The following is a 24,482-nucleotide window of genomic DNA, read 5'->3' on the forward strand; positions in this document are numbered from 1 at the left end:
CTTACACTAAGTCAAAGCAAAAAGAAAGTGTGCCAGGTTTGCCCATAATAAACTCCTATAGGAAGGAAAAAAACAATTACCTTTCCATGAGGCAAACATACAGGCAGGAGGGAAGGAACACATCACACCAAGGACAGAGAACCCAGTCTAAAAGAAACCATACTCTAAGAACAAAGGCACTCCATACAAAAACTTGTACGTGAATATTTATAGCAACATTATTCATAATAGACAAAAGGTAGAAACAACAAACATGCTCATCCATTGGTGATAGAGAAACAAAATGTGGTATAGCCATGCAATGAAATATTATTTGGCCATAAAAAGGAATGAAGTACTGATACATGCTCCAAGATAGATGAACCTTTAAAACGTTATGCGAAGTGAAAGAAGCCAATCTCATATCTCATATTATATGATTCTATTTATGTGAAATGTCCAAAATAGGCAAATTATCTATTTTGCCTTTCTAGACAAAAAATACATTAGTGATAGCTTAGAACTAGAGAGTGGAGGAAGAGGGGAGTGATAACCTAACCATACGTGGTTTCTTTTTGAAGTGAATAAAAACAGGCCGGGCGTGGTGGCTCACGCCTGTAATTCTAGCACTCTGGGAGGCAGAGGCTGGAGGATTGCCCAAGGTCAGGAGTTCGAAACCATCCTGAGCAAGAGTGAGACCCTGTCTCTACTAAAAATAGAAAGAAATTAGCTGGACAACTAAAAATATATAGAAAAAATTAGCCGGGCAGGGTGGCACATGCCTGTAGTCCCTTCTCCTAGGGAGGCTGAGACAGGAGGATTACTTAGGCCCAGGAGTTTGAGGTTGCTGTGAGCTAGGCTGACGCCATGGCACTCTAGCCCGGGCAACAGAGTGAGACTCTGTCTCAAAAATAATAATAATAAAATAAAGTGATAAAAATATTGTAAAATTGACTTTGGCAATGGTTGTACATATCCATCTACAGATTGAAGTGTATATGTTAAACAGATAAATTGTGGCCGGGCGAGGTGGCTCATACCTCTGGGAGGCCCAATTGGGAGAATCGCTGGAGGTCAGGAATTTGAGACCAGCCTGAGCAAGAACAAGACCCCAAGACCCCATCTCTACTAAAAAATAGAAAAAATTAGCCAGGTGTGGTGGTGCGAGCCTGTAGTCCCAGCTACTCAGGAGCCTGAGGCAGGAGGATTGCTTGAGCCCGTGAGTTTGAGGTTGCTGTGAGCTAGGCTGACGCCACGGCACTCTACCCATGGTGACAAAGTGAGGCTCTGTCTCAAAAATAAATAAATAAATAAATTGTATGGTATGTCAATTAAATGTCAATAAATCTGTTTGAAAAATAAGATCTATCAATGTTGTCAAAAGAGACACATTTAAACAAAAAATAAGAGACAGAAAATTTGAAAAAATTTAGGTAAGGGCCAAGACAATAGAAACTACACTGATTATTCTAACTGAGAAAATTTAACGCAGAGACTTGGTTAAATAGGCATTCAAAAATTGGCAAAACAAAAAGGGTCAACGAGATAACAGTCTTAGCAACTGCAGTAAGCAGCTTCCACCCCTGGGGAAATAGAGGAGTAAAAGAGATGGATGTTTTCTGAACTTAGAAAGTGAGAGCAGGAAGGCCATGGAGTTGGGACGTGGACCTCTGAGGAAGGGGTGCCCTGGTTGCTCAGGAGTTTGGAGAAGAGGCCCCATGGGACTGACCTTACTTCTCTGAGGAGGGGTCCTGTCCAGCGGTTGTTTATTCCTCTGAGGGGGTACCACAAGGCTGGTTCTAGGAGTGTGCAAGGAAAAGCTGGAAACTGGAACCAGCTGCTGCAGTTGGGCCGACGTGCTGTTCTGGGTTCACTCAGACAGGAATCACATGCAAACAGAAAGGAGCGAAAGGAGTCTTCTCCCTTCTCCTGCCTTCTTTTTCTTTCTTTTTGCTTTTGTTTTTTAAAGGGGGAGGGTGGTGGGATCTCCTGCTTTCTGATTTCTTTCCAGTTGCCTACTCTTGGCAGAGCCTAACAGGAAGTGCAGTTTGCAGGTTTCTAACTTCAGCATTGCAAAGGTCTGAGCGGAGAGACAATGGATTAATAATCAGGACAGATGACTTGATAAAACATCAAAATGAGATGAAAAGGATGATTGCCAAGCTAAGGAAACACTGAAACCAAAACAATCCTGTTACATTGCACCATGGCACAATTTGGCAATGAATCAAGTTGAATCGATAACATGGAGAAAAGGTTTGATTTAATCATAGTAAATTCAGAAGACAAAGAAAAACTTATTAAAGCAAGTAGCAAGAAGATAACATATGTGAAAGACAAAGATGTTTCAAATAAGAAAAATCATAGCCCAAGAATCTATCAAAGGTTAGAGAAAGACATTTAGAAATATTACACAGAAAAATTTCCCTGAAGTGACAAAATAACTTAATTTTCAAATATAAGGGTTTTATTGTAATACCAGGAAAATGTTAGAGAATGGTTGGCATTGAGATACATTGTCGTTAAGATATAGAACTTCAAAAGTAGAGAAAAAATTCTTAAGTGGGTTAGAATCAAACTAGCCTCAGACCCTTCCATAGAGCAATGTAGACAAAGTTCCGAGGGGAAATTTTTTTTAACAAAAGCAAGACTCAAGAATAGTTGTTGTCTAAGTCTAAATAAAACAAGAAGGCATTTTCAAACATGAAATAATACAGAATATGAGGCTATCTTGAAATGGATAAAAATATTTTGCAGCTCCTCTCATCAAAAGGTAAAGTCTTTTTCTTCATCTTTTGAATGTGTGCTGGCCTTATGATTTGTTTTTCCCAATGAATTGTGGTGGAAGGGATAGTACGTGAGTTCCAAGCCTAGGCCTCAAGAAGCCTTGCATCTTCCATGCTCTCTGTCTGCTCCCACGTGAGCAAGCCTGAGCTGGCTTGCTGGAGAGGAAACAAGGCACTTTGGCCGATTGCCAGACCTCAACGATCCAGTCCCAGCCAAACTACCAGCCCACTGCAATTTCAAAAGTGATCTGAGAGAGCTCCACAGAGCCTTCCGGTTCAACTTAGCTAAATTTGCCAATACACAGATTGTGATCTAATAAAACGATTGATGGGAGTGGTTTATAACACGAGTAAGGGCTAACCGATACATGACCAAATCCAAATAACCAATTCAAAATGAAGTCAGAAATAGAGCGGTGAACAAGGGATGCATGTAAATACTAAAATCAAGACAAATCAGTAGGGAAATTGTGGATAAATAGAATATAAATGTTATAAGGCCTGACAAGGTAAAAAAGATAAAAGCAAAAAATTAGAAGTGCAGGGAAGAGGTGGCAGAAAGTGAAAGAGTGCGAATTTATCTTTAATAATAGGGGATTTAGCACTGACCAACATTGAAACATTGTTTGAAAAGTTACTCTGTCCTATTAATGATTTTTATAATTTTATGAGAAACCTTTTATGAATCAGTCTCTCTTGAGATGAAGTAACATGCATCTGAATGGTTCCTTCAGTTTTCTTCTATTGTTAAATTCAAATAAGAATACATTCAACACTGTATTTTAAAAATAGTATGTGCAGGAAGAACCTATTCCTGTTAGTGTCACTCTATCTATGTATCTCTCTTTCCGTCCTTAAATCTGAATTTATGAAGATATTAGTTTTCTGTGATATTAAAATTGGGATGGGCCAGGTGTGGTGGCTCACGCCTGTAATCCCAGCACTTTGGGAGACCGAGGTGGGAGGATTACTTGAGCTCAGGAGTTTGAGACCAGCCTGAGCAAGAGTGAGATCCCATCTCTACCATAAAGTAAGAAAAAAAACCCAGCCGGGCATTGTGGCTCATGCCTGTAGTCCTAGCCACCCAGCAGGCCGAGGCAGAAGGGTTGCTTAGAGCCCAGAAGTTGGAGGTTGCAGTGAGCTACAGTGACACCACTGCACTCTACCCAGGGCGACAGAGTGAGACTCTGCCTCAACAATAACAACAACAACAAAAACAAGGCAATTGAACACCTCTCCTCACAACCCCCTACTCTTTTTATAAAAATTAAAATTAAGGCCGGGCGTGGTGGCTCACGCCTGTAATCCTAGCACTCTGGGAGGCCGAGGCGGGTGGATTGCTCAAGGTCAGAAGTTCGAGACCAGCCTGACCAACAGCGAGACCCCGTCTCTACTAAAAATAGAAAGAAATTATCTGGCCAACTAAAATATATATAGAAAAAATTAGCCGGGCATGGTGGCACATGCCTGTAGTCCCAGCTACCCGGGAGGCTGAGGCAGTAGGATTGCTTAAGCCCAGGAGTTTGAGGTTGCTGTGAGCTAGGCTGACGCCACGGCACTCACTGTAGCCCGGGCAACAAAGCGAGACTCTATCTCGAAAAAAAAAAAAAAAAAAAATTAAAATTAAAATTGGGATGATTTGAAATTTTTTGTATTTTGGAAAATTCTATAAAGGGCTTGTATTAGTTTTATCAAAACAACAAGGGTTTAAAAAGAGTTTACAAGAAAGTTTTACAAATAGTCCCAGTGGAAAGGGAGCACTTGCACAGAGAATGTCAAAATGGCATTATGCTCTAAGATGTGATCTGTCTAAATTGGTGGTTCTCAATCATGGCTACACATTATAACCACTAAGGAGCTTTTAAAAAATACCAATGTCCAGACCCATTAAATCAAAATCTCTGGGAGTGGAGCCTGGGAACTAAAATGTTTTAAATGTTCCCCAGGTGATTCTGATGTGCAACTCTGGCTGAGAACCACTTGACTCACAGGCCATATAGACACATTCCCAAGATGCAGTGCTTGTTGCTGGAAGGTCAGGACATTCCATTCTATGCCTCCTCCAACCCACAGGACGTCCACACCAGGACCAGTCAGTCACTGAGGAAGAAGGAGAGAACGAATACTGGATTGGCTATGAGCAGTCTGTTTTCCCTTACCATCATAAGATGCCTGTCAGCAGGGACCCTGGCAACATGTTTTCTTGTTTACATCCAGGAGAGAGACTGGCTTCGTGCCCCTAGAAGCTCTGAGTTGGCACCTCTTTGTGTCTTTTACTTGCCCATTACAGAATCAATTTCTAGCGAGCTGGATAGAATTATTGTGATTGGCTTACTAATGCTTCTCAAACTTTATTGTGTATAGGCATTGCCCAGGAATCTTGCTAAAATGCAGATTCTGATTCCGTAGGTATGGCATGGGGCCAAGATTCCGCATTTCTAACAAACTCCCAGGTGATTAGAATGGCTATTGAGGTGTCAATTACAATGTCCTCAACTACCAAGCACACCAGATATTTGCATTAGCTGAGGAGTACATTTTTTCCTTGTAGGTAAATCTAAAAGAGAAGCCAACTGTAATCAGAAGTGCTTAATGAGCATGGCAGATTGCAAAACATATGTGAAGGCACAGAAGCAAGAAACTGCTCACTGTGCATAAGCAATCAGGGGCTGGAGAGGAGAAAGGGACACAGGCAGAGTCAGATTACTAAAAGGCTGGGCTTTAACCTGTGTCCTGCAGAGCACAAAACCTGTCAGAGACTTTCCATAAAAAAAGTCTTCTACCGTCAAATGTGGTTGGGACACATTGCATACTATGCTCCTCACTTGGATATTTACAATGCACATTTTGATTTTAAAGGTGCTAAGACATCTGGCAGTAAAGAAACCTTTTGTCAAATAGAGATGATATCTCATAGGCAGGGCAGGCTATATAATTTTTGGAGCCAAGTGCAAAATGAACATGAGAGGCTCCTTTTCCAAAAACCATTAAGACTTTCTATGGTGACAAGAACATTAAACCAACTGTAGAATCCTTCCAATCTCAAGGTCTGGTGCAACTGCACAGGTCACACGGTCACGAAGCCAGCCTTGCTCATGGAGGTGTTGAGAGCATTGAAAGAGACAACGTGGCCAGGCGTGGTGGCTCACGCCTGTAATCCTAGCACTCTGGGAGGCAGAGGCGGGAGGATTGTTTGAGCTCAGGAGTTCAAGATCAGCTTGAGCAAGAGTGAGACCCCGTCTCTACTAAAAAAATATAGAAAGAAATTAGCTGAACAACTAAAATTATATATAGAAAAAATTAGCAGGGCATGGTGGCACATGCCTGTAGTCCCAGCTACTCGGGAGGCTGAGGCAGGATTGCTTGAGCTCAGGAGTTTGAGGTTGCTGTGAGCTAGGCTGATGCCACGGCACTCTAGCCTGGGCAACAGAGTAAGACTCTGTATCAAAAAAAAAAAAAAAAAAAAGACAATGTATGGAAAGTGCTTTGGTGTTGTATACTGTAAGCGCAAATAAATAACTTTGGTATACACAGGGCTTTTATTTATGACTACTGGTTGTAACAGGACGTCACTTCATCTAGCTCAAGGAAAAAGCAGAATTTGTTATAAGGATCCAGGCATGTATGTCAGACTCCAGCCAACTGTAGAGGCAGCCAGCCAGGCACAGAAGTGGAAGAGAAACATTGTCTGGGCTCTTTTTTTCTCTCTCAACTCCACTCTTCTCTATGGGTTCCTTGTTTACAGGGTTAGACAAGTCAGCCCAAGAGATCCCAGGTTTAAGGGACTTCCCAAGGGTGACTGGGGTTTCATAGTCCCAATTCGATATACTGAGGGAGGGCCACTAATGGGTTTATCTATTTTCACTTGGACTGAGCAACTTCTGCTGTTACCAGCCCAAGGGACAGCAAAGGAGAAATCAGGCAAAGTGTCTACCTCCCAGTATCTCCCATTTTTACTCAATCAAGGGACATTGCTTAAAGAAACATCTATTAACACTGAACAGAACACAATGGGAAATGTCATCGTGGGTGATGGGGAACAATGGGATGGTTGAAGCAGAGGCCTGTGTGCCAGGAATTGGATTTGCATTTTAGATGGCAGTGAGCAGAAATGATGGGAAGGAGTAAGTCTAGAGATAGGAAGGCTGATTAAGAGCCAGTTACAGAAATACAGACCTTGGAAACAAGGCTGGTGTTAGTGAGGGGGCAGAGGAAGAGACTGTCTCCAGAAATACTTAGGAAGTGAAAATCTGCAAGGCCTGGTAAGTTATCTAGACAGGGAGTAGCATTTCCCAAGTGTGCCCTGTTCAGTGTTAACAGATGTTCCTTTAAGAAATGTCCCACGACCAAGTAAGAATGGGAGACACTGGAGGTAGACATTTTGCCTGCCTTCATTGAGCTGGTAACAGCAGAGGAGTCTTTATGTACAGTTACTTAGTCGGAGTGAAAATAGATAAACCCATCAGAGGCCCTTCCTCAAAATATGGAATTGGGACTAAGAGACCCCAGTATCCCCAGGGACGTCTCTTTGCAAGAGAATGAAAAGGTGGTGGCATAGCCATCTGTGAAGACAGTGCAGGAGTGGGAGCTGGGGGATGGAAAGTGACTTCAGTTTTTAACATGCTTAGCAACAGAAAGAACATTAAAGTGTAAATAATCTAGTCTCAAATTTGAGCCTGTGGTAAAGGCTTGAGATGGACTCTATGTCAGACATTTTTTGGTAACAATTAAAAACCGAAGAGCTCATGCGTTCAGCAGGCACTGGGGGACATAGTGGAACAAAACACACATGGTCCCTGCCTTCGTGGGGCTTATGGTCGTCTAGGGAACACATACATTAAGGAAAGTAATTACAAGACCCTGAATGTTTACGAAGGGCCGAATGTCAGGAGACCCAGGCGCCCTGCAAACCATCAAGACCAAGTCGGACACGGTGCCCGTGCTGTCCCACATTACAGCCGTGTGACAGGGAGCGAGTTGGGTCAGACTCCAGGAACCACTTGTCTGCAGGAATGCCGGGCCAGGAGGTCGGCTGCGCCTGGGCTGGGCCGGTTTGGACTCTCCAACTAGCTTGTAAACTGCGCAGGAGAGAACGCTCAGCCTATGAGAAAAAACAGCCACGAATGACAACCGCTGGTCGCTGGAGACCGACGAGAGTTTCCTTTGTGTTCGCCCCGCCAAACACTGGGGCCGACGATGAGCTCAGAGACCGCTCCGCGGGCCCTGGGAGCAACCACCAGGAGAGTGACGGTCCACGCGCGGGAAGCAACTGTCCTCCTCCAAGCGCATCTGCATCGCCTTGTCGGGGGAGGTAAAGGGTGAAAGCAAAAGGCCTGATATGTCCGGCTCCTGTGGGTGTCAGCACCCGGAAGCGAAGTGCTACGAGGACCCCGCGGTGGCGCCACCGACACCCGCACGCACAGCTGGGGGAGAACAATGAGCTCCTGGGAGGAAGCCGAGGGAGAGCGAATTCGGAAGTCGAGGCCCCACGCTGGCAGACAGCTGAACGCAGCGTTCGGGAACACCACGCCTGCGCCGTCCGAGCCGGGCGCGCGCTCCCGCGGGGCGCCGAGACCAAGCCCAGGAGGGCGGGGGAGGGCACGCCGAAGGGACTGCCGAACAGGCGAGAGCGCAAAGAGCGTGCGCATGCGCAGAGCCCTCGCCTGCTCGCGCCCGGAGCGCGGGAGAAGGGACGCAAGCCACTGAGAAGAGCCGCGCCTCGGTGAGTGCTCCCCCTCCCCTTTCTCCCGGAGTGCTTTGCGCGCGCCCGGTGGGCGGGGGGAGGGGAGGTGGCGGTGGCAGCCATGTTGTTGTGAGTCTCTGTGTCTCACCCTCGGTACTTCGGTGGTTCGGAGGAGGAGGGGGAGGAGAAGGAGGAGGTGGGGTGGGGGGGGAGGGAGGTAGGTGGAGAAAGAAGACATTGCCGCCACCGAAGGCGGAGGAGGGGGAGGACGGCCACGAACGACGCCGTCGTGTGCCCAACGGTCGGTGTCCCCGGCTGAGGCAGCGCGGCCGCAGCAGCCCCGTAAGTCAGTCCGCCCTCGCTCCTTTTCCCGTCCTTTGGCGCTGCAGAGCCTGGCTCCCTGCGCTTTGTGTGGCGGCCTCGGCGGGAGCAGACCGTCGGCGGGAGGGAGGCCGGGGCCTGCGGCGTGCCCGGGCGAGCTGCGGCCTGGGGCCCGCTCGCACAATGCAGGGGGAGGGGTGCCGGAAGGGGGTGTGCGCTGGGCGGGGGAGGGGGCGCTGCGCTCTCCTTTCCCGCTTCCTTTCTCCCCCGCGCCCCCGCCTCGCGGGCTTGGGGCACCGACCGGGTTCGCCCTCCGTTTAGGCGCTCTTGGGGCTAGAGACCGAGCTGTGCGCCCGCTCCAGCTCTTGGGTTCGGAAAGTGGGGGAGAGGCCGGGTGGATCTAGAGAAGCGTGCGAGTTGGAAGTGGGTGAAGAGGAAGGAGTGGGTTTCTGCAAACAAGTGTAGGGATTCTCCAAGGCCCGAGTGTGTCCAGGAAAAGCTTGTGGTAGACATATGTGGGTTTGAAAGCAACAGTGACTTAAGTTCGACTTGTTTAGGTGCCATTGGTAAGGAAGGTTGTGTTTTGTTATAGGACTAGATTTCAGTACTCAAAGAAATACGGATTAAAACCAAGGACAAGATGAGCGGTTTCTAGTATTTTAGCAATAGTTTTGTGTCTGAACTGGGTCAGATTTTGGGGAAATAATTTTTTTAAGGTTTTATACCCAAACACGTGTAAAAGTTGGTGCTACTTCTGAGCACATAGCTGGAGAAAACGCACTTTTCTTAGCTTTTAATTCTAACATGTATTTAAGCTTTTGGGGAAAGGAGTGTATTGCCGGCATATTAGATTCAATAAGACATCGTGTCAGGACTTAGTACTTTGAGATATTTTACTTGTTAAGAAAGCTGGTGACATTTTTTTGGTGAAGGTTTTTAAGAAAAGCTTTAGAAAAATGCTTTTAAACGCTGCAGAGAAATGTAATATCAGTGAAGGTATTGTATGTCGGGAAAACAGTTTTAGTAAAGGAAGTTACCTGAGGATTTTAAAAGCTTGTTTAATGCTTAGATTCGTGTTTAATATGTGACTCTTCACCGTGTGACCTGGAGTTTTGGAGGAGGATTTAAGGAATTCTGACTAAGAGTACTGTTAAAAATACAACGATGAATATTTTTAATTGGTCGTTTCTGTTAGTCTTTTAATATCCTTTTAAAAAATTATGTACTTAATGTGCACAGTCATAAATGATGGCATTTCCCTTGTTGCAAGAATGTCTTTAAAATTCCAATTTTTGCTGGAATTGCGTTGTGTAGAATTGTCTCCATGTCCTTGAGGGCAGTTCTTTATGCAGGAAAGGTTTACACTGATTTTAAAAATTAAAGTTACATTTCAAAACCTGGCTTTTAAGTTCAGGTTATTTTTTTAAAGTTCAGTTTTGTTATTCTCCGCACAAGTGTAGCTATTTTATCTTCGAGTTAGACTTCGCATTAGCAAATGTAAGTATCTTCAAACAATTTAAGTAAACTATTTAATTTTAAGATATGGTTTTCTTTACTTGTCTTGAGTCCAAAGTTGTTAGGTTTTTCAGTATTTCAATTTTTTAAAAAAGCCTAAATTGCTGACATTTAAATTGCTTTTATAAAGCTATCACTTTACTAGGCCAAATTTTCTTAGGCATTACAAATACTGTATATAAAATACCAAATACAGATTTAACAACCCCTTATTTAACACAGATACTAATACTTGAATTTTGTTTCTCCTAAGCCATCCATACTTGTTTATAAATCTTCTGGTGTTGAAAGATAATTTGTCTTCCTGGGTAGGTACTTAATCCTAGTTAACATAAGTAATTATGGTCAGATTTGGGCCAGGTGTGACATCCAGAGTCAATTTTCTCAGTAACCAAGCTGCCTCCTTTTTATAGACACTGACTGACAGGGTCTTCATAATTTTAAGTGGAGGTTAGCTCCTATCTCCTGAACTCAAGTTCTGCATACTTTCTAATTTAAAGACCTTGCTGGGTTTCTAAGACATGAAAATATTCTGTATATTTTCACCTTAAAGTTTATGGGCATTTAAAATATCTGAATATTTGAATCTCACATGGTTTTGTCTGACTTGCATTCACAGCTTGAGGCCATCTTACTAACAGGTGTGAATAAGATAAAAACTGCACAGATAGCTGGGTAAATTGGTTTGTGACATTAAATAGATTTCTTGCTGTTTTTAAGAAGGCATTAAAATATAGTCTGACTTGCTCCTATTGTCCTGCCTCCTCATTCTTTGTATGGCTCAGACTTTTCCTCTCTTTCTCTCTCTGGGAGTTTTCCCTCTGCAGAAAGCACTTAATTTGTTCTGTTTTTCATGAGACTGCCTTTTTCTAGAGGAGGACAGAAGTTGTACAGTGCTACCTGTTGACTGGGTTAGGATAATTATGGGGTATGGTGTTGGGAAGCCACTTGGCCTAGATCTAAATTACATCTTCAGTGTACCTTTATCAGTAGTAAAGGAGATATATGGATTACCATCAGTCTAACTCCTGTCTCAGTTCTGAATTTTGGTGTGGTGGGAAAAGGTTTCCTCAAACTCTATCATTTAGAAGCTAACATTAATTAGTTTTAAAAAACAAATATAAAACTTTTATATTTGGAGACAGAAGATAATTTTCATTTAAAATTTATTGCTTTTGTAGTTGAAAAAGTGAACTTATAGAGAAGTGTTTTCAAGCTTTTCCAGTGAATGAAATACTATAGAATTACTATATAGGTAGATATATGATGACTGCTTTTTCTTCTCAGAGTTTCAGGTAGCAGTATGTTTAGAGACCAGTTAATGTTTTTTTCTCTAGTGACTTTTTCCTTCAGTAACTCAAAAGATCCATCTTTGTAAATAAAAAATTAAGACTTGCCTAATTAAACGTAAAAATCACCTTTTAAAGGGTTGTTTTAATTCTTAATGAAATTAGAATTTTTTCTTCACTTCTTGCTCTTACTATTCTCTTGTGAAGGGATAAAACGTTTTAGAGTAGAGTACTGGGAAACATCCATATGTGCACACCTCATGTGCTTATGATTATAGCTGCCAAGTACAAAAAAGGGAAGTAGTATGAAATGTGAAAGGAGAAGGGAGAAAATGGGGTAGTTGAATTGTCAGAATGTTAGATTGACTGCAAATGGGCAAGGGAAAAAAGGTGGTAATCACCTACTTGGAGCAAAATATGTGTTTGGACCACAGTGATCCCTTCCCCCTGAAATGTGTTTTCTGGAAGCAGTTTGGTTCAATTGGCTATAAAATGACACTACAAAACCACCTAGTCAACACTGCCTAGGAGGGTGTAACATGTAATTTGCCTGCAGACATACCTATGGTGCGGTGGTGGGGAGGTGGAGGTGGGGAAGGATTATGTACATTTTTTTTTAGTCCTGAAAAAGACACCAATAAGCATGTATGGCATCTGGTTTGAGGATAGTTCTTTTTGATTTCTGTTGTAGTACACATGTCAAGGGTAGCAAGTTCTAGATCTCAAAGTGGTGATCTCTGATTTTAGGCACTATTTCTGAAAGACTTATTAAAGGGCTCAATGGAAGAAAGTCTTTTTTTTTTTCCCCCCTTCCCTCCCGCCTCCCTAATTTGGGAGAAAGTCTTAACTAAGATGCGATTAATCTTATTCATTCAGACATTAAAGAAGGTAAATGAGTAGTAGAGGCAGGGTAACCATAAATGTAGGTCTTTATTAGGCAGTCAAATAAGGCAAATTTTAGATACAGTAAAATATGGATTGTATCCTATTATTTTGTTAAATACCAAAAACGTATACGTATAGGAGTTACTTGAATCTTCCATTTTGATGACCAGGTCAGTTGTTTTTTTTTCTAGGTAATTTATGATGAACAGAAGACCAGGTCAGTTTTTGAACTAGTTTATTAAGAACATCTTGATAGTATTTTATCAGTACTTTTAGCATGGTTAAATGCAAAATATTTTCTTTTTCATTCTTTTTTTTTTTTTTGAGACAGAGTCTCACTCTATTGCTCCGGCTAGAGTGCCGTGGGGTCAGCCTAGCTCACAGCAAGCTCAAACTCCTGAGCTCAAGCAATCCTTCTCCCTAAGCCTCCCGAGTAGCTGGAACTACAGGCATGTGCCACCATGCCCAGCTAATTTTTTCTATATGTTTTTAGTTGTCCAGCTAATTTTCTATTTTTTTTTTTTTTTTTAGTAGAGATGGGGTCTCGCTCTTGCTTGGGCTGGTCTCGAACCCCTGAGCTCAAACCATACGCCTGCCTCTGCCTCCCAGAGTGCTAGGATTAAAGGCGTGAGCCACCTCGCCCAGCCACAAAATATTGTTTTCTGTGGTAAAATTTGAATCTTTAAAACCAATTCAGCATAAACAGAATTAAGTTTTGAAGTTAAGAGAGGCTCTAGGTTTTGTCTACAGTTTTTTTTTTTTTTTTTTTTTTTGAGACAGAGTCTTGCCAGTGCCGTGGCATCAGTCTAGCCCATAGCAACCTCAAACTGTTGGGGTCAAGCAATCCTCCTGCCTCAGCCTCCCAAGTAGCTGGGACTACAGGTGTGTGCCACCATGCCCAGCTAATTTTTTTCTTTCTGTTTTTAGTTGCCCGTCTAATTTCTTTTCTTTTTTTTCCTGTAGAGACAGGGGTGTCGCTATTGCTGAGGCTGGTCTCGAACTCCTGACCTTAAGCGATCATCCTGCCTCTGCATCCCAGAGTGGTAGGATTACAGGCGTGAGCCACCATACCCAGGCTTAGTGCCTTCATTTAATTTCTAAATTATGTGGATTCTATACTAGCAAAAATGGAAGTACTCTAGGCTCTTGGGAAAAATAAATGGTTTGTCAGTTTTTACCAGAATTCTGGTTGAGAAAATATTCATGGGATATGGACATTTAGCCCATTTGTAGTCTGAATACTCTAAGTTGTATCTTCTCATTAAGCTAGAGTACCAGAAACCTGCACACATTTGAGGTTCCAGGCCTGTTGTGTGTCAGACTGTCTGTAGATATTGGTGATACATGGTTCTTGTTCTTGAATTTATTGTAAAGTGGAGAGAAAGAGTTAAATTCGTGATTACAGTGGAGTACACTACTAACACCAATGTGGTGTTACAAGAGTGCTGTGGACGCAGGGACAGGAAAAGCTTTCCACAAGAGATGAAGCTGAGTCTTAAAAGATTTGCAGAAGTTAAATTAGTCAAGAGATGGGTGAAATGGCATTCAGCCAGAGGGATTGATATCTGTAGTGACCCTGATGGGGAAGAATGGCAGAGATTAAAATGCAGGCATAAACTCATGCTACTCAGAAGGCTGAGATGGGAGGATCACTTGAGCCTGGAAGTTGGAAGTTGCAGTGAGCTATGATGACACCACTGCACTAGCCTGGGCAACAGAATGAGACTCCGTCTCAAAAAAAATATTTAAATACACAAACTGGGTTTTACTTTTTTTTTTTTTTTAATAGGGACAGAGTCTTACTCTGTCACCCAGACTAGAGCACCATGGCGCCATCATAGCTCACTGCAACATGGAGCTTCTGGGCTCAAGTGATCCTCCCATCTCAGCCTCCTGAGTAACTGGGACTATCGGTATGTGCCAACATGCCTGGCTAAATTTTTTTATTTTTGTAGAGGTAGGGTCTTTTTGTTACCGAGAATGGTCTTGAACTCCTGACCTTATGCCATCCTCCTGCCTCAGCTTCCCAAATCGCTGTGATGATAGGCGTGCGGCACTCTGCTTGTCAGGTTTTACTTTTTTAAAACCCCAACGTGTCATGAAGGTATGGCTGAAGACATAGTAGGTTTGAGTGTACGTGTAAATTTTTTTATTTTGACTCTAAAACTTTTGGAAGCTTACAGATAAGACTGAAATGAGGACATTCTTTTAGGTGATGCTTATTTTATTGAAAAGATGTTTTTCTGTAATTTCTTAACAAGCCATGATACACAGTCTGTTTATAGGTATATGTATTAGGAAAAATCTAGTCTTGCTCACACATTATCATAAACATACATATTCCTTTGAGATAAGCTATAGAAATCACTTATCTTTATTTTATTTTATTTTATTTTATTTATTTATTTATTTTGAGACAAGAGTCTCGCTCTGTTGCCTGGGCCAGAGTGCTGTGGCATCAGCCTAGCTCACAGCAACCTCAAACTCCCGAGCTCAAGCAATCCTTCTACCTCAGCCTCCTGAGTAGCTGGGACTACAGGCATGTGCCACCATGCCCGGCTAATTTTTTCAGTATATATTTTTAGTTGTCCAGATAATTTCTTTCTATTTTTAGTAGAGATGGGGTCGGTCTTGCTTTTGCTCAGGCTGGTCCCAAACTCCTGACCTTGAGCTACCCTCCTGCCTCAGCCTCCCCAGAGTGCTAGGATTACAGGCATGAGCCACCACTCCCTGCCAACGAAATCACTTATTTTTAGTGCTTAGATGTGGCATATTAACTAATTCATTCATTAAATATTTGAGTCTTTCCATATATGAGGCCATTGATTTCTAAGTTAATATGACTAGAAGAACTATATAAATGTGTTTAGTGATTTTATCATGTATATATTTTAAATATTTTAAAAAATACAAGTAGCGCATGGGAAATATTATGGGAGTGAAGAACTATAAAATTAAAAATGATGTGTATCCTTTTAGCAGATATAACCACTGTTAACAGTTACATGTAACTCTTTTTGATTGTTTCTTATGTAGCCACATATATATGGACTTGTGTTCTATTTTTACAAAACTGGGATGATAGAAACATGGACTGGTTTTCACTTTCCCTTTTCACTTAATATCCTGGAATATTTTTATAGTTTTCTCCCCTCCCTACTACAGTGTCCTTGCTATTTTGTCCTTTGACTTTTCTCATAACTAATAAACACTGGCATAACCAGAACAGTTGACAAAATTGTGTTAAGATTTTTTTCATTCTTAATTTTGAGAGAAGTTTTAAAGTCTGATGGGTAAATTCTATTATTAATACTAAAAAATGCCAATTAAATGCCATGAGAATTAAGAGAAAGATTGTTTGGTGTGGGTTTTATGGAGAAAGAGGCATTTGAGCTAAACTTTGTGGGGCTTGTGGAATTTGCCAGTGAAGACATAAATGGTAAAGAACTGTCCAGGGGGCTGCTGTATAGTGTAAGCAAAAGGAAGATTGGAGAGGGCCAGGCATCATGGCTCAAGCCTATAATCCCAGCACTTCAGGAGGCCAAGGAGGGAGGATTGCTTGAGGCCAAAAGTTCAAGACCAGCCTGGGCAACATAACAAGATCTGGTTTCTGCCAAAAAAAAGAAGAAAAATTAGCTGGGTGTGGTGGCACGCACTTGTAGTCTCAACTACTTCGGATTACTTGAGCCCAGAAATTTTAGGCTACAGTGAGCTGTGATTGTGCTATTTGCACTCCAGCCTGGGTGACAGGGCAATGCTCTGTCTCCAAAAAAAAAAAAAAAAAATTAGAGGAAAGAGCTTTTAGAGAATTGTATAATTAACATATTAGTTGAGTGATGGCTTATGCTTGCTTGGTGTGAGAAAAATGGGGCTTTTGGGGTCTTGATAGTATTGAGTTCTCTGCCATTTTAGTAGTTTTGTTTATTAGGGTAGGGAAGTTGGCCACAATGCCCTTAATTTGTGAAGTAGGAATATAGTACCTACTTTGGAGGATTATTGTGAGAATTAGATATAATGTGCCTAATATACAATATCTCTGGCATAAAAATGGGTGTTCAGTAAATTCTGTTATACTCTTTGGGGGAAGATTGTCTGGTTAAAAATTAGTCCCAAAATTTTCTTTCTTATGTGGAAGTCAGTTTTTAGGAAAATTTTGGCCGGGCGTGGTGGCTCACGCCTGTAATCCTAGCACTCTGGGAGGCCGAGGTGGGTGGATCGCTCAAGGTCAGGAGTTCAAGACCAGCCTGAGCAAGAGTGAGACCCCGTCTCTACTAAAAATAGAAAGAAATTATATGGACAACTAACATATATATATACACAAAAAATTAGCCGGGCATGGTGGTGCATGCCTGTAGTCCCAGCTACTCGGGAGGCTGAGGCAGTAGGATCGCTTAAGTCCAGGAGTTTGAGGTTGCTGTGAGCTAGGCTGACGCCACGGCACTCACTCTAGCCTGGGCAACAAAGTGAGACTCTGTCTCCAAAAAAAAAAAAAAAAAAAAAAATAGGAAAATTTTTTATAACACTAGTCAAAAGTATGATTGAGGAAGTAATAAGCCCAATTAAATTTATATAATGACTTGGACCCTAAATAAGTTAACCTTGAGGAAAGGAGCCACCTTTAAAAGCTATGGTTGATAAATGTTTTGTTTAAAAAATTTTTTTTTTCATCCTAATCGTGTACCTATCTCCTTCACGATGCAGCTTAAATACCATCTGGTTCATGTGACTTTCTGTTTTCTTTGTTTGCAGTAGGTAAAGTTAGTGCTCAATGATGATGTTCATTAAAAACAGTCCAGGGAGGATAACTACCAAAGAAAAAGTCATAAGCTGCTTAAGTCACTCTCTTTGTGTATTGACTTTTACATTTAGGTGACTCAACCAGGTTTTTATGTAATTTTGTTGTGTTTGTACTTGGTGCGAAAGGTAGCTGCAGCCTCCAGGTATAGAAGACTGATTTGGAGAAGTAGTGCCACTGGGAAGTTGCTGCCCTCAGGCATTTTGTGTTGGTAAATGTCCTCAGCACTACAAAAAATGTGAGGAGGAAGAGCCTTGTTCATTGTCTTGATTAAAATGAGCATTTTGTATTATATATGAAGGCATTTGTAAATTCATAGTCACTGTCCATATACTAGTTGATTTCATGATCTGAATTCACATTTCCTAAAATATAATGTTTTTTTCCATTCAGTAAATATTGAACTTTTTTTTTGTTGACCAGTCAAGTGCAGTAGTGAGAAGAGGGGAAAGTAGTAGAGCAAGGAGTTCAATGTGTAACTGACTGTAAACAATCAAGTGAGACAATTCACTACCTTCAGACTAGCCAATATTGAACATTTAGATGGCTAAGACACAGACCCTAGTCCCTTTGACCCCAGAGATTAATTTCTACTGTGGCTTTAAAATATAATTAAAGGATTATGAAAATGTGATGATTCGTGTCGTGGTGGTGTAGAGTGCTTTAATACCACTTATTGTAGCTCTAAATGCTTTTTTCTCATAACTTTGTGGTAGTCGTATGGTAAAGAATTGGATATGTCTGAGAAAATATAGTATTAATGACATAAATATGATATTAATGTATTTTCTTGATTCTTTACAGAAGCAGTTTGTCAACTTTTTGGATTATGTACTAGTAAATATGAAAACTGTCACAGAACTTATTCAAGTTGTTATTTGAGGTGCTTAATCTATTTTACTCACATAATTAGTCAAATTAGCTAATAATGTTAAAATTTAGAATGACCAAAATAAGACTTATCTTTTTTCTGTGCTAGGAAACAGTCATAACATCAGAAACTAACTTTAATTCAAATTTATCTCAAGATTACACTGGGTCTTGGTCATAGAAAAGTTTCTATGATGTATTTTCTATGTTAGCAAATTCTAATTGTTAATGTTAAAGGAAATAATATTGGGAGGTTTCAAACATTAGTAATGCAGACCAAGAAGACCTGAAGACAGAACTTACACCCCAAGCAGTACAGTGTGCCATAGCTCCTGAATACATTTTCTTCAAATAAACATACAATTCAATATTTTTTTTTTTTTTTTGAGACAGAGTCTCACTCTGTTGCCCAGGCTAGAGTGAGTGCCGTGGCGTCAGCCTAGCTCACAGCAACCTCAAACTCCTGAGCTCAAGCGATCCTCCTGTCTCAGCCTCCCGAGTAGCTGGGACTACAGGCATGCACCACCATGCCCGGCTAATTTTTTTTTTTTTTATATATATTTTTAGCTGTCCATATCATTTCTTTCTATTTTTTAGTAGAGATGGGGTCTCGCCCGGCCTGCAATTCAATATTACATAACCAGTTGCTGGTAGGTTCTGTTGCTTGTTAGAAGAAAAGATCATTTCCTCCTAAGATCTAACCATTCAGGGTGAAGTCATTAAATTCATGTCCAAATTCTAACTTTTTCATTGCCATCAGATGACACTAACATTTGTAGGTGCTACAGAGATAGCAGATTGGCATTTTGTAAAAATTTTGAAGTCCTACTTGCTGGCATGTGTGCAACCCTCTCCCAACCCCTTTGCCTTTATTATTGCCAATATGGAAATTATCAGAAGAGAGTTGAAAATGTTTATTTCTGTCCTGTTGTCTTGTCCGATTTCTCTTTCCTTGAGATTGAAATAAACAGTAACACCTTAAACTGAAAAACTGAGCCTGAGTCTTGCTGGGTGAAGTTGTTGGTATTTTTTTTTAATGTTTTCCCTGTAGCTCCCCCGTCATTGAAAGATAATAAAAATTACCTTCCTTTAGTTGTGATCTGAAATCCCCATTCATTTTAAGGGAAAAAAAATAATGCCTGAGGGTAGTATAAGTGGAAAGGTTGAAAGCAAAGCCCTGATGTTTAACTTTTACTGTGCTTTTATTGGGGAGTGGATTATTTGCATTTGATTTTTGTGGAGCAGTCAAGAGAGTAAATGCACTAGAGTAGAGGTCAGAAAACTATGGCCTGTAGGCCAAATTTGGCCCATCATCTGTTTTTGCACAGCCCACTCTGTCGGAATGGTTTTTACATTTTTAATTTGTTAGAAAAAATTAAAAAGAATAATATTTTGTGACATTGTGACACACACATAAAAACCTTATGAAGGCCAGGCACGGTGGCTCACACCTGTAATCCTAGCACTCTGGGAGGCCGAGGCGGGTAGATCGTTTGAGTTCAGGAGTTCGAGACCAGCCTGAGCAAGAGCCAGACCCCGTCTCTACTAAAAATAGAAAGAAATTAGCTGGACAACTAAAAACATATAAAAAATTAGTCGGGCATGGTGGCGCATGCCTGTAGTCCCAGCTACTCGGGTCGCTGAGGCAGAAGGATTGCTTCAGCCCAGGAGTTTGAGGTTGCTGTGAGCTACGCTGACGCCATGGCAGTCTAGCCCAGGCAACAAAGTGAGACTGTCTCAAAAAAAAAAAAAAAAAAAATAGGAAATTCAAATTTTACTATTCATGAAGTTTTATTGAGACACATCCATGCTGGTTCATTTTAGTATTGTTTACAGGTGCTTTTGTGCTACAGAAGCAGAGTTGAGTAGCTGCAACAGAGACCACATGGCCTGCAAAGCCCAAAATGTGTACTGTCTGGCCCTTTACAGAAAGTTTGTTGACCCCTGTACTAGGGACATGATTCACTCCAACAGTTAGAATGGATCCACAGAGCTAAGAGACCTTTCAAAATTATCCAGTTACTCAATGATCTCATATTTGGGCCACAGATAAAAACCTATAAGTAAGCAAAAAAAGGATATCAGTAAATCTGCTGTACTTTAATCTGTTTTTCTTTCTTTCTTTTCTTTTCTTTTTTTTTTTTTTTGAGACAAGAGTCTCAACTTTGTTGCCTGAGCTATAGTGCCGTGGCATCAGCGTAGCTCACGGCAACCTCAAGCTCCTGGGCTCAAGCGATCCTCCCAACTCAGCCTCCTGAGTAGCCAGGACTATAGGCACCTGCCATCACACCTGACTAATTTTCTTTATTTTTAGTTGCCCGGCTAATTTTTTCTGGTTTCTTATTCTAGTAGAGACAGGGGTCTCTTTCTTGCTCAGGCTGGTCTCGAACTCCTGAGCTCAAGTGTTCCTCCTGCCTTGGCCTCCCAGAGTGCTAGGATTAAGGCATGAGCCACCGTGCCTCACCTGTATAAGCATTTTCTTAATTACATACCCAAATATTTTTGATAGCTACATAATACCGTATTTTGTAATGATATGTTACATCCTTTATAGGTAAGGGTTGAGAAATCTACCTTCCCAGTGTAAACAGACATTACAGTGGTTTTCATACATTCAGTCCACCAGACTAGCTATTCCCTTGCAGATAACCACCTGTGTATATGGATCACATCGGTGATCGTTCCGCAGTGAGCTCTGAGTCCTGCCTTAAGTCAGACATGCTCTTCTGTTCTACAGCATTTGAAACTGAAGATACTGTTCCTGAATTTGTTACTCAGAATCCTAAATTTTAGTAAGAGCTCCTCGGGAAGCTAATGATAATGGTCTACAAAATGAAACAATTCCTTTATATGTTCTGGTTTCAGCAGTTTCTTGGTTTTGTCCTTCCCCCACATTGACTGCCTTCTTGGCAATCGTAGATCTTAGAGGTACTTTCTATTGTCCCTGCATAATTTTTCTCTTGGAGGTCAGCTTTGAGGATAGTGGCCAAAGCTCAGACTCACTGACATCTGAGTTTAGTGTAGCATAAAGGTCTGATCTTTTCATTTTTGGTTATAGATAACAGTAACCTAGGGACTAAATATTTCACTATTTTATGAGTTTGCATTTTCTTACGGATGCGGTGAACCAACTTTCTGGGAGTTGGGTCTGTCTTTAAGTTCTATTGGTAACTTTTACCTTTAGTAACTGAGTGTAGCACAGCTGCTGTTCCACACCATGGGTGACCACTTGGCTACCCAGGAATCAAAAATTCCTCATCCCCCATCCTTTGTCCTCCCAAACCACATGTTTTCGTGAGCCAGGGCTGTACTGGCAAATCCCACTTCTGACACCAAATGTAAGGCTGTAGGGGAAAAACTCGGTTTCTGCTGCTATGCTCTCACAACACAGAACACTCTGTGACCCCAGATGTATGGGGGTATCATACAAGCAATCAGTTCTGCAGTGAATTCGCCAGTGGACACCAGCTGGGTGTCTTGTAACTCAATTCTGATACTCTTTACCTGGGGAGAGCATCAGATCCCACAGATTGAGGGCTCAGTCCCATAATACTACCCCCCTGCCACCTCAGATGTCAGTTGCAAATTGTAGGTTTTCACCTATATTTCCAGCTGGCTATAAATTGGGGGTTCCTATGACCCCTTCCTTGTATTTATTTAATTTTCTTGAACAGAACTCAGGGAAACACATTACTTACATTTACCCACTTATTACAAAGGATATTGCAAAGGATGCAGAAGAACAGCCATATGGAAGAGATGGATAGGGCAAGCTATGGGAAAGGGGGCATGGAGTTTCCCTTCCCTCTGTGTGTGCCACCTCTAGGAACCTCCACAGGTGGAGCTCTTGGAATTAGAACTCTATTCTTTTGGGGTTTTATTAAAACTTTGTTATATAGGCATTGAAATTGTTGGCTATTGGTGATAACTGAACCTTCACCCCCTCCCACCTCCCTGGAGGGGGTGGGTGGGAAGGATTGAAAATTCCAACCCTCTAACCAAAAGGTTGGTTCCCCTGGAGTCCAGCCCTCATCCTGGGGTTATCTAGGGGCCCCCAGGCAATAGCTCATGAGCATACAAAAGACACTGATCATAGTTCACCATACCCTTGAGCTCCTAGGCTCAAGTGATCCTCTTCCTCAGCCTCCTGAGTAGCTGGGACTATAGGTGTGCACCACCATGCCCAGCTATTTTTAAAAATTTTTTGCATCGTAGTGAGATGAGATCTCACTATGTTGCATCAGCTGGCCTCAAACTCTTGGCTTCAAGTGATCCTCCTGGGTCTCCGAGATTGCTGGGATTATAGGTGTGAGCTACCATACCTGGCTATAGAGCTTTTTAATAGCTGACTTTTGAGTGCTTATGCTTCAGCCTCTGTTTTAGGTATTTTGTTACTGAATTCAGTGTTCCCTGGAAGTCCACGTGGCCGTTAACTGTGGTTACCCTCACATGAGGAAATTGAGAAAAAAACAATTTAGATTACTTGTCCAGAGTTACAGAACTACTAGGTGCCACAACTATAATTTGAGTTCAATTCTGTCCCTTTGTAAGCCACGTTAGTAAGCTTCATTGAGGAGTCTGAGCTTTATCTTTAAGGGAAGGATTAAAATATGAGAGTCCCATGATCAGAGTACAGGTCAAAAAGATGACTAATTACACTTTGGAGATTAGATTGTGGGATGGGGAGACAGGTAGAGAATTGCACTGTTTTAGGTAAGAGGTGATGGTGGTTTGAACAACAAGACAGCTGGAAAATGGATCAACTTAAGTGACTTAACAGGACTTGATAAGGGATTGGGTATTGGGTGTAAGAAGAAAAGAATTAAAATTAGAAGTAAGGGCGAAAGAAGAGTAAATTTGAAATTTCCTGTGGCACATCGGGGAATGGAAGGAGATAATTGGGAATTTTAAAGAGGAGAGATTTGTGATAAAATGAGAGATTGCTAAATATTGTACTCTGAATACTGTATTCTCAAAGCAGCTTAAGTAAAGTAAATGTTGCTTTCAGGTAGAATTGGATCACCATTTTATTGGTAGAGAGTGTATTTTGCTAAATATTCACAGTGAATTTTTTTTCTTTTTATCATTTCACAGGTAGAAATTTTTTTATCATTGCATAGGGCCCACAAATAATGAAATCTTGAGAAATTTTGAAAAATCTTAAGGAATTAGTAATGCAAAATAATTTTATAATAGGAAATACAATATAAAAATACAACTATTTTAGTGCTGAGTTTGCTTCTTTACTTTCCATCTGTTCTTTTGCTTAAGAACCCCTGACTTCCTGTTTTTCCACACATTTTTATATACAGGGTGTCCCACAAGTTGCCATACCTTGAGAAAATTGGAAGTTGTACCCACCTGTGGACAGGGCAAACCTGTCTTCATAGAGAAATCAGTTCTTGTCTATCTCATGTCATGCTAATATTAGTAATAACAGCAGTATAAATCAGAAATAGTTGATGCAGTCTGTTTAAAGTTTCTTTCTACTAACTTTTGTTTTTGTTATTCAACAGGTTTGATCTTTGGATGAAATGAATCATGATTTTCAAGCTCTTGCATTAGAATCTCGGGGAATGGGAGAGGTAAGTATGTATGAATACTAAGAATTTATATCTCACTTTAATTATTTTGAGCCATTGAAACTTTTTAAAACTAAATCTTATTGAAATAGTGGTTATATGCTTCAAACTAAACGGGAGGTTTTTAAATCTCAGATTATACAATCGTTTAGTTGGAATTTTAGCTTTTAACTTTTAGCAGTAGGTAATTTTTAATATGATTATTTGTGTCTAGGTGATTTGATTGACTTGGTTAGATAATGCCTTATATTTTGATAATGAACTATAATTAGCTTTGCTCAGAGGAAAATGACTTCCTTTATCCTTGTTCTGTTGTTTTATATATGTATGTTGTGTTTGGTTTAGCCACACTTGATTTGTTCACTATTCTCCCTCTAAAAAATCTCTTGTTCACCTAAAGCTGTTTGGTTAATAAACTTCTAATTCTTTACAAGAGTCTACTGAAAAGACCTGTCTGTTGTCCCATTGCTATCTTCAGTAGAATTAATCAGTTCATTAGACTTCTCCTAGTTCTTTATTATATTGCTGTTTACAGTTTGTTTTATATTTGTCTACCCTGTAAATTGCTAGCTTTGAATGCCTAGCACAGTTAGGTACTTTACATGTTTGAATGGATTTTATCATTCCTGTTATTCTATGTTTTTCTTTGGGGTACCCAATTTAACCTCACCATTACATATTTCAAGGCACCAAAAATACTTAGCTTCCCATATAGCTAATGAATATTTAGAGAACTTTATGAAAACTCTTGTGGTCACATCTATATTTTGTCATGTT

General features: G+C 41.1%; 1 protein-coding gene across 19 annotated transcripts in view; it reads left to right on the forward strand.

The window, feature by feature from the left end:
* The first annotated feature begins 6,937 nt into the window (after window positions 1–6,937).
* Window positions 6,938–24,482, forward strand: part of PUM2 (pumilio RNA binding family member 2) — an 89,871-nt gene continuing 72,326 nt past the window's right edge. For 5 of the 19 annotated variants that reach the window (XM_069495062.1, XM_069495050.1, XM_069495058.1 and 2 more), the window contains exons 1-2: window positions 8,544–8,790; window positions 23,640–23,708. Coding sequence is in view for 16 of the 19 variants with exons in the window: in XM_069495050.1 (XP_069351151.1) it covers window positions 23,658–23,708 (51 nt within the window). In the remaining 3 variants the exon portion in view is untranslated. Of the gene's footprint in view, window positions 7,028–8,409; window positions 8,488–8,543; window positions 8,795–14,335; window positions 14,372–23,639; window positions 23,709–24,482 lie in introns of those variants that run through there. The other 14 variants (XM_069495047.1, XM_069495052.1, XM_069495056.1 and 11 more) reach the window with 7 other exon arrangements.

Source organism: Eulemur rufifrons, chromosome 19 (assembly GCF_041146395.1).
Source record: "Eulemur rufifrons isolate Redbay chromosome 19, OSU_ERuf_1, whole genome shotgun sequence".
NCBI classification, from domain to species: Eukaryota; Metazoa; Chordata; class Mammalia; order Primates; family Lemuridae; genus Eulemur; species Eulemur rufifrons.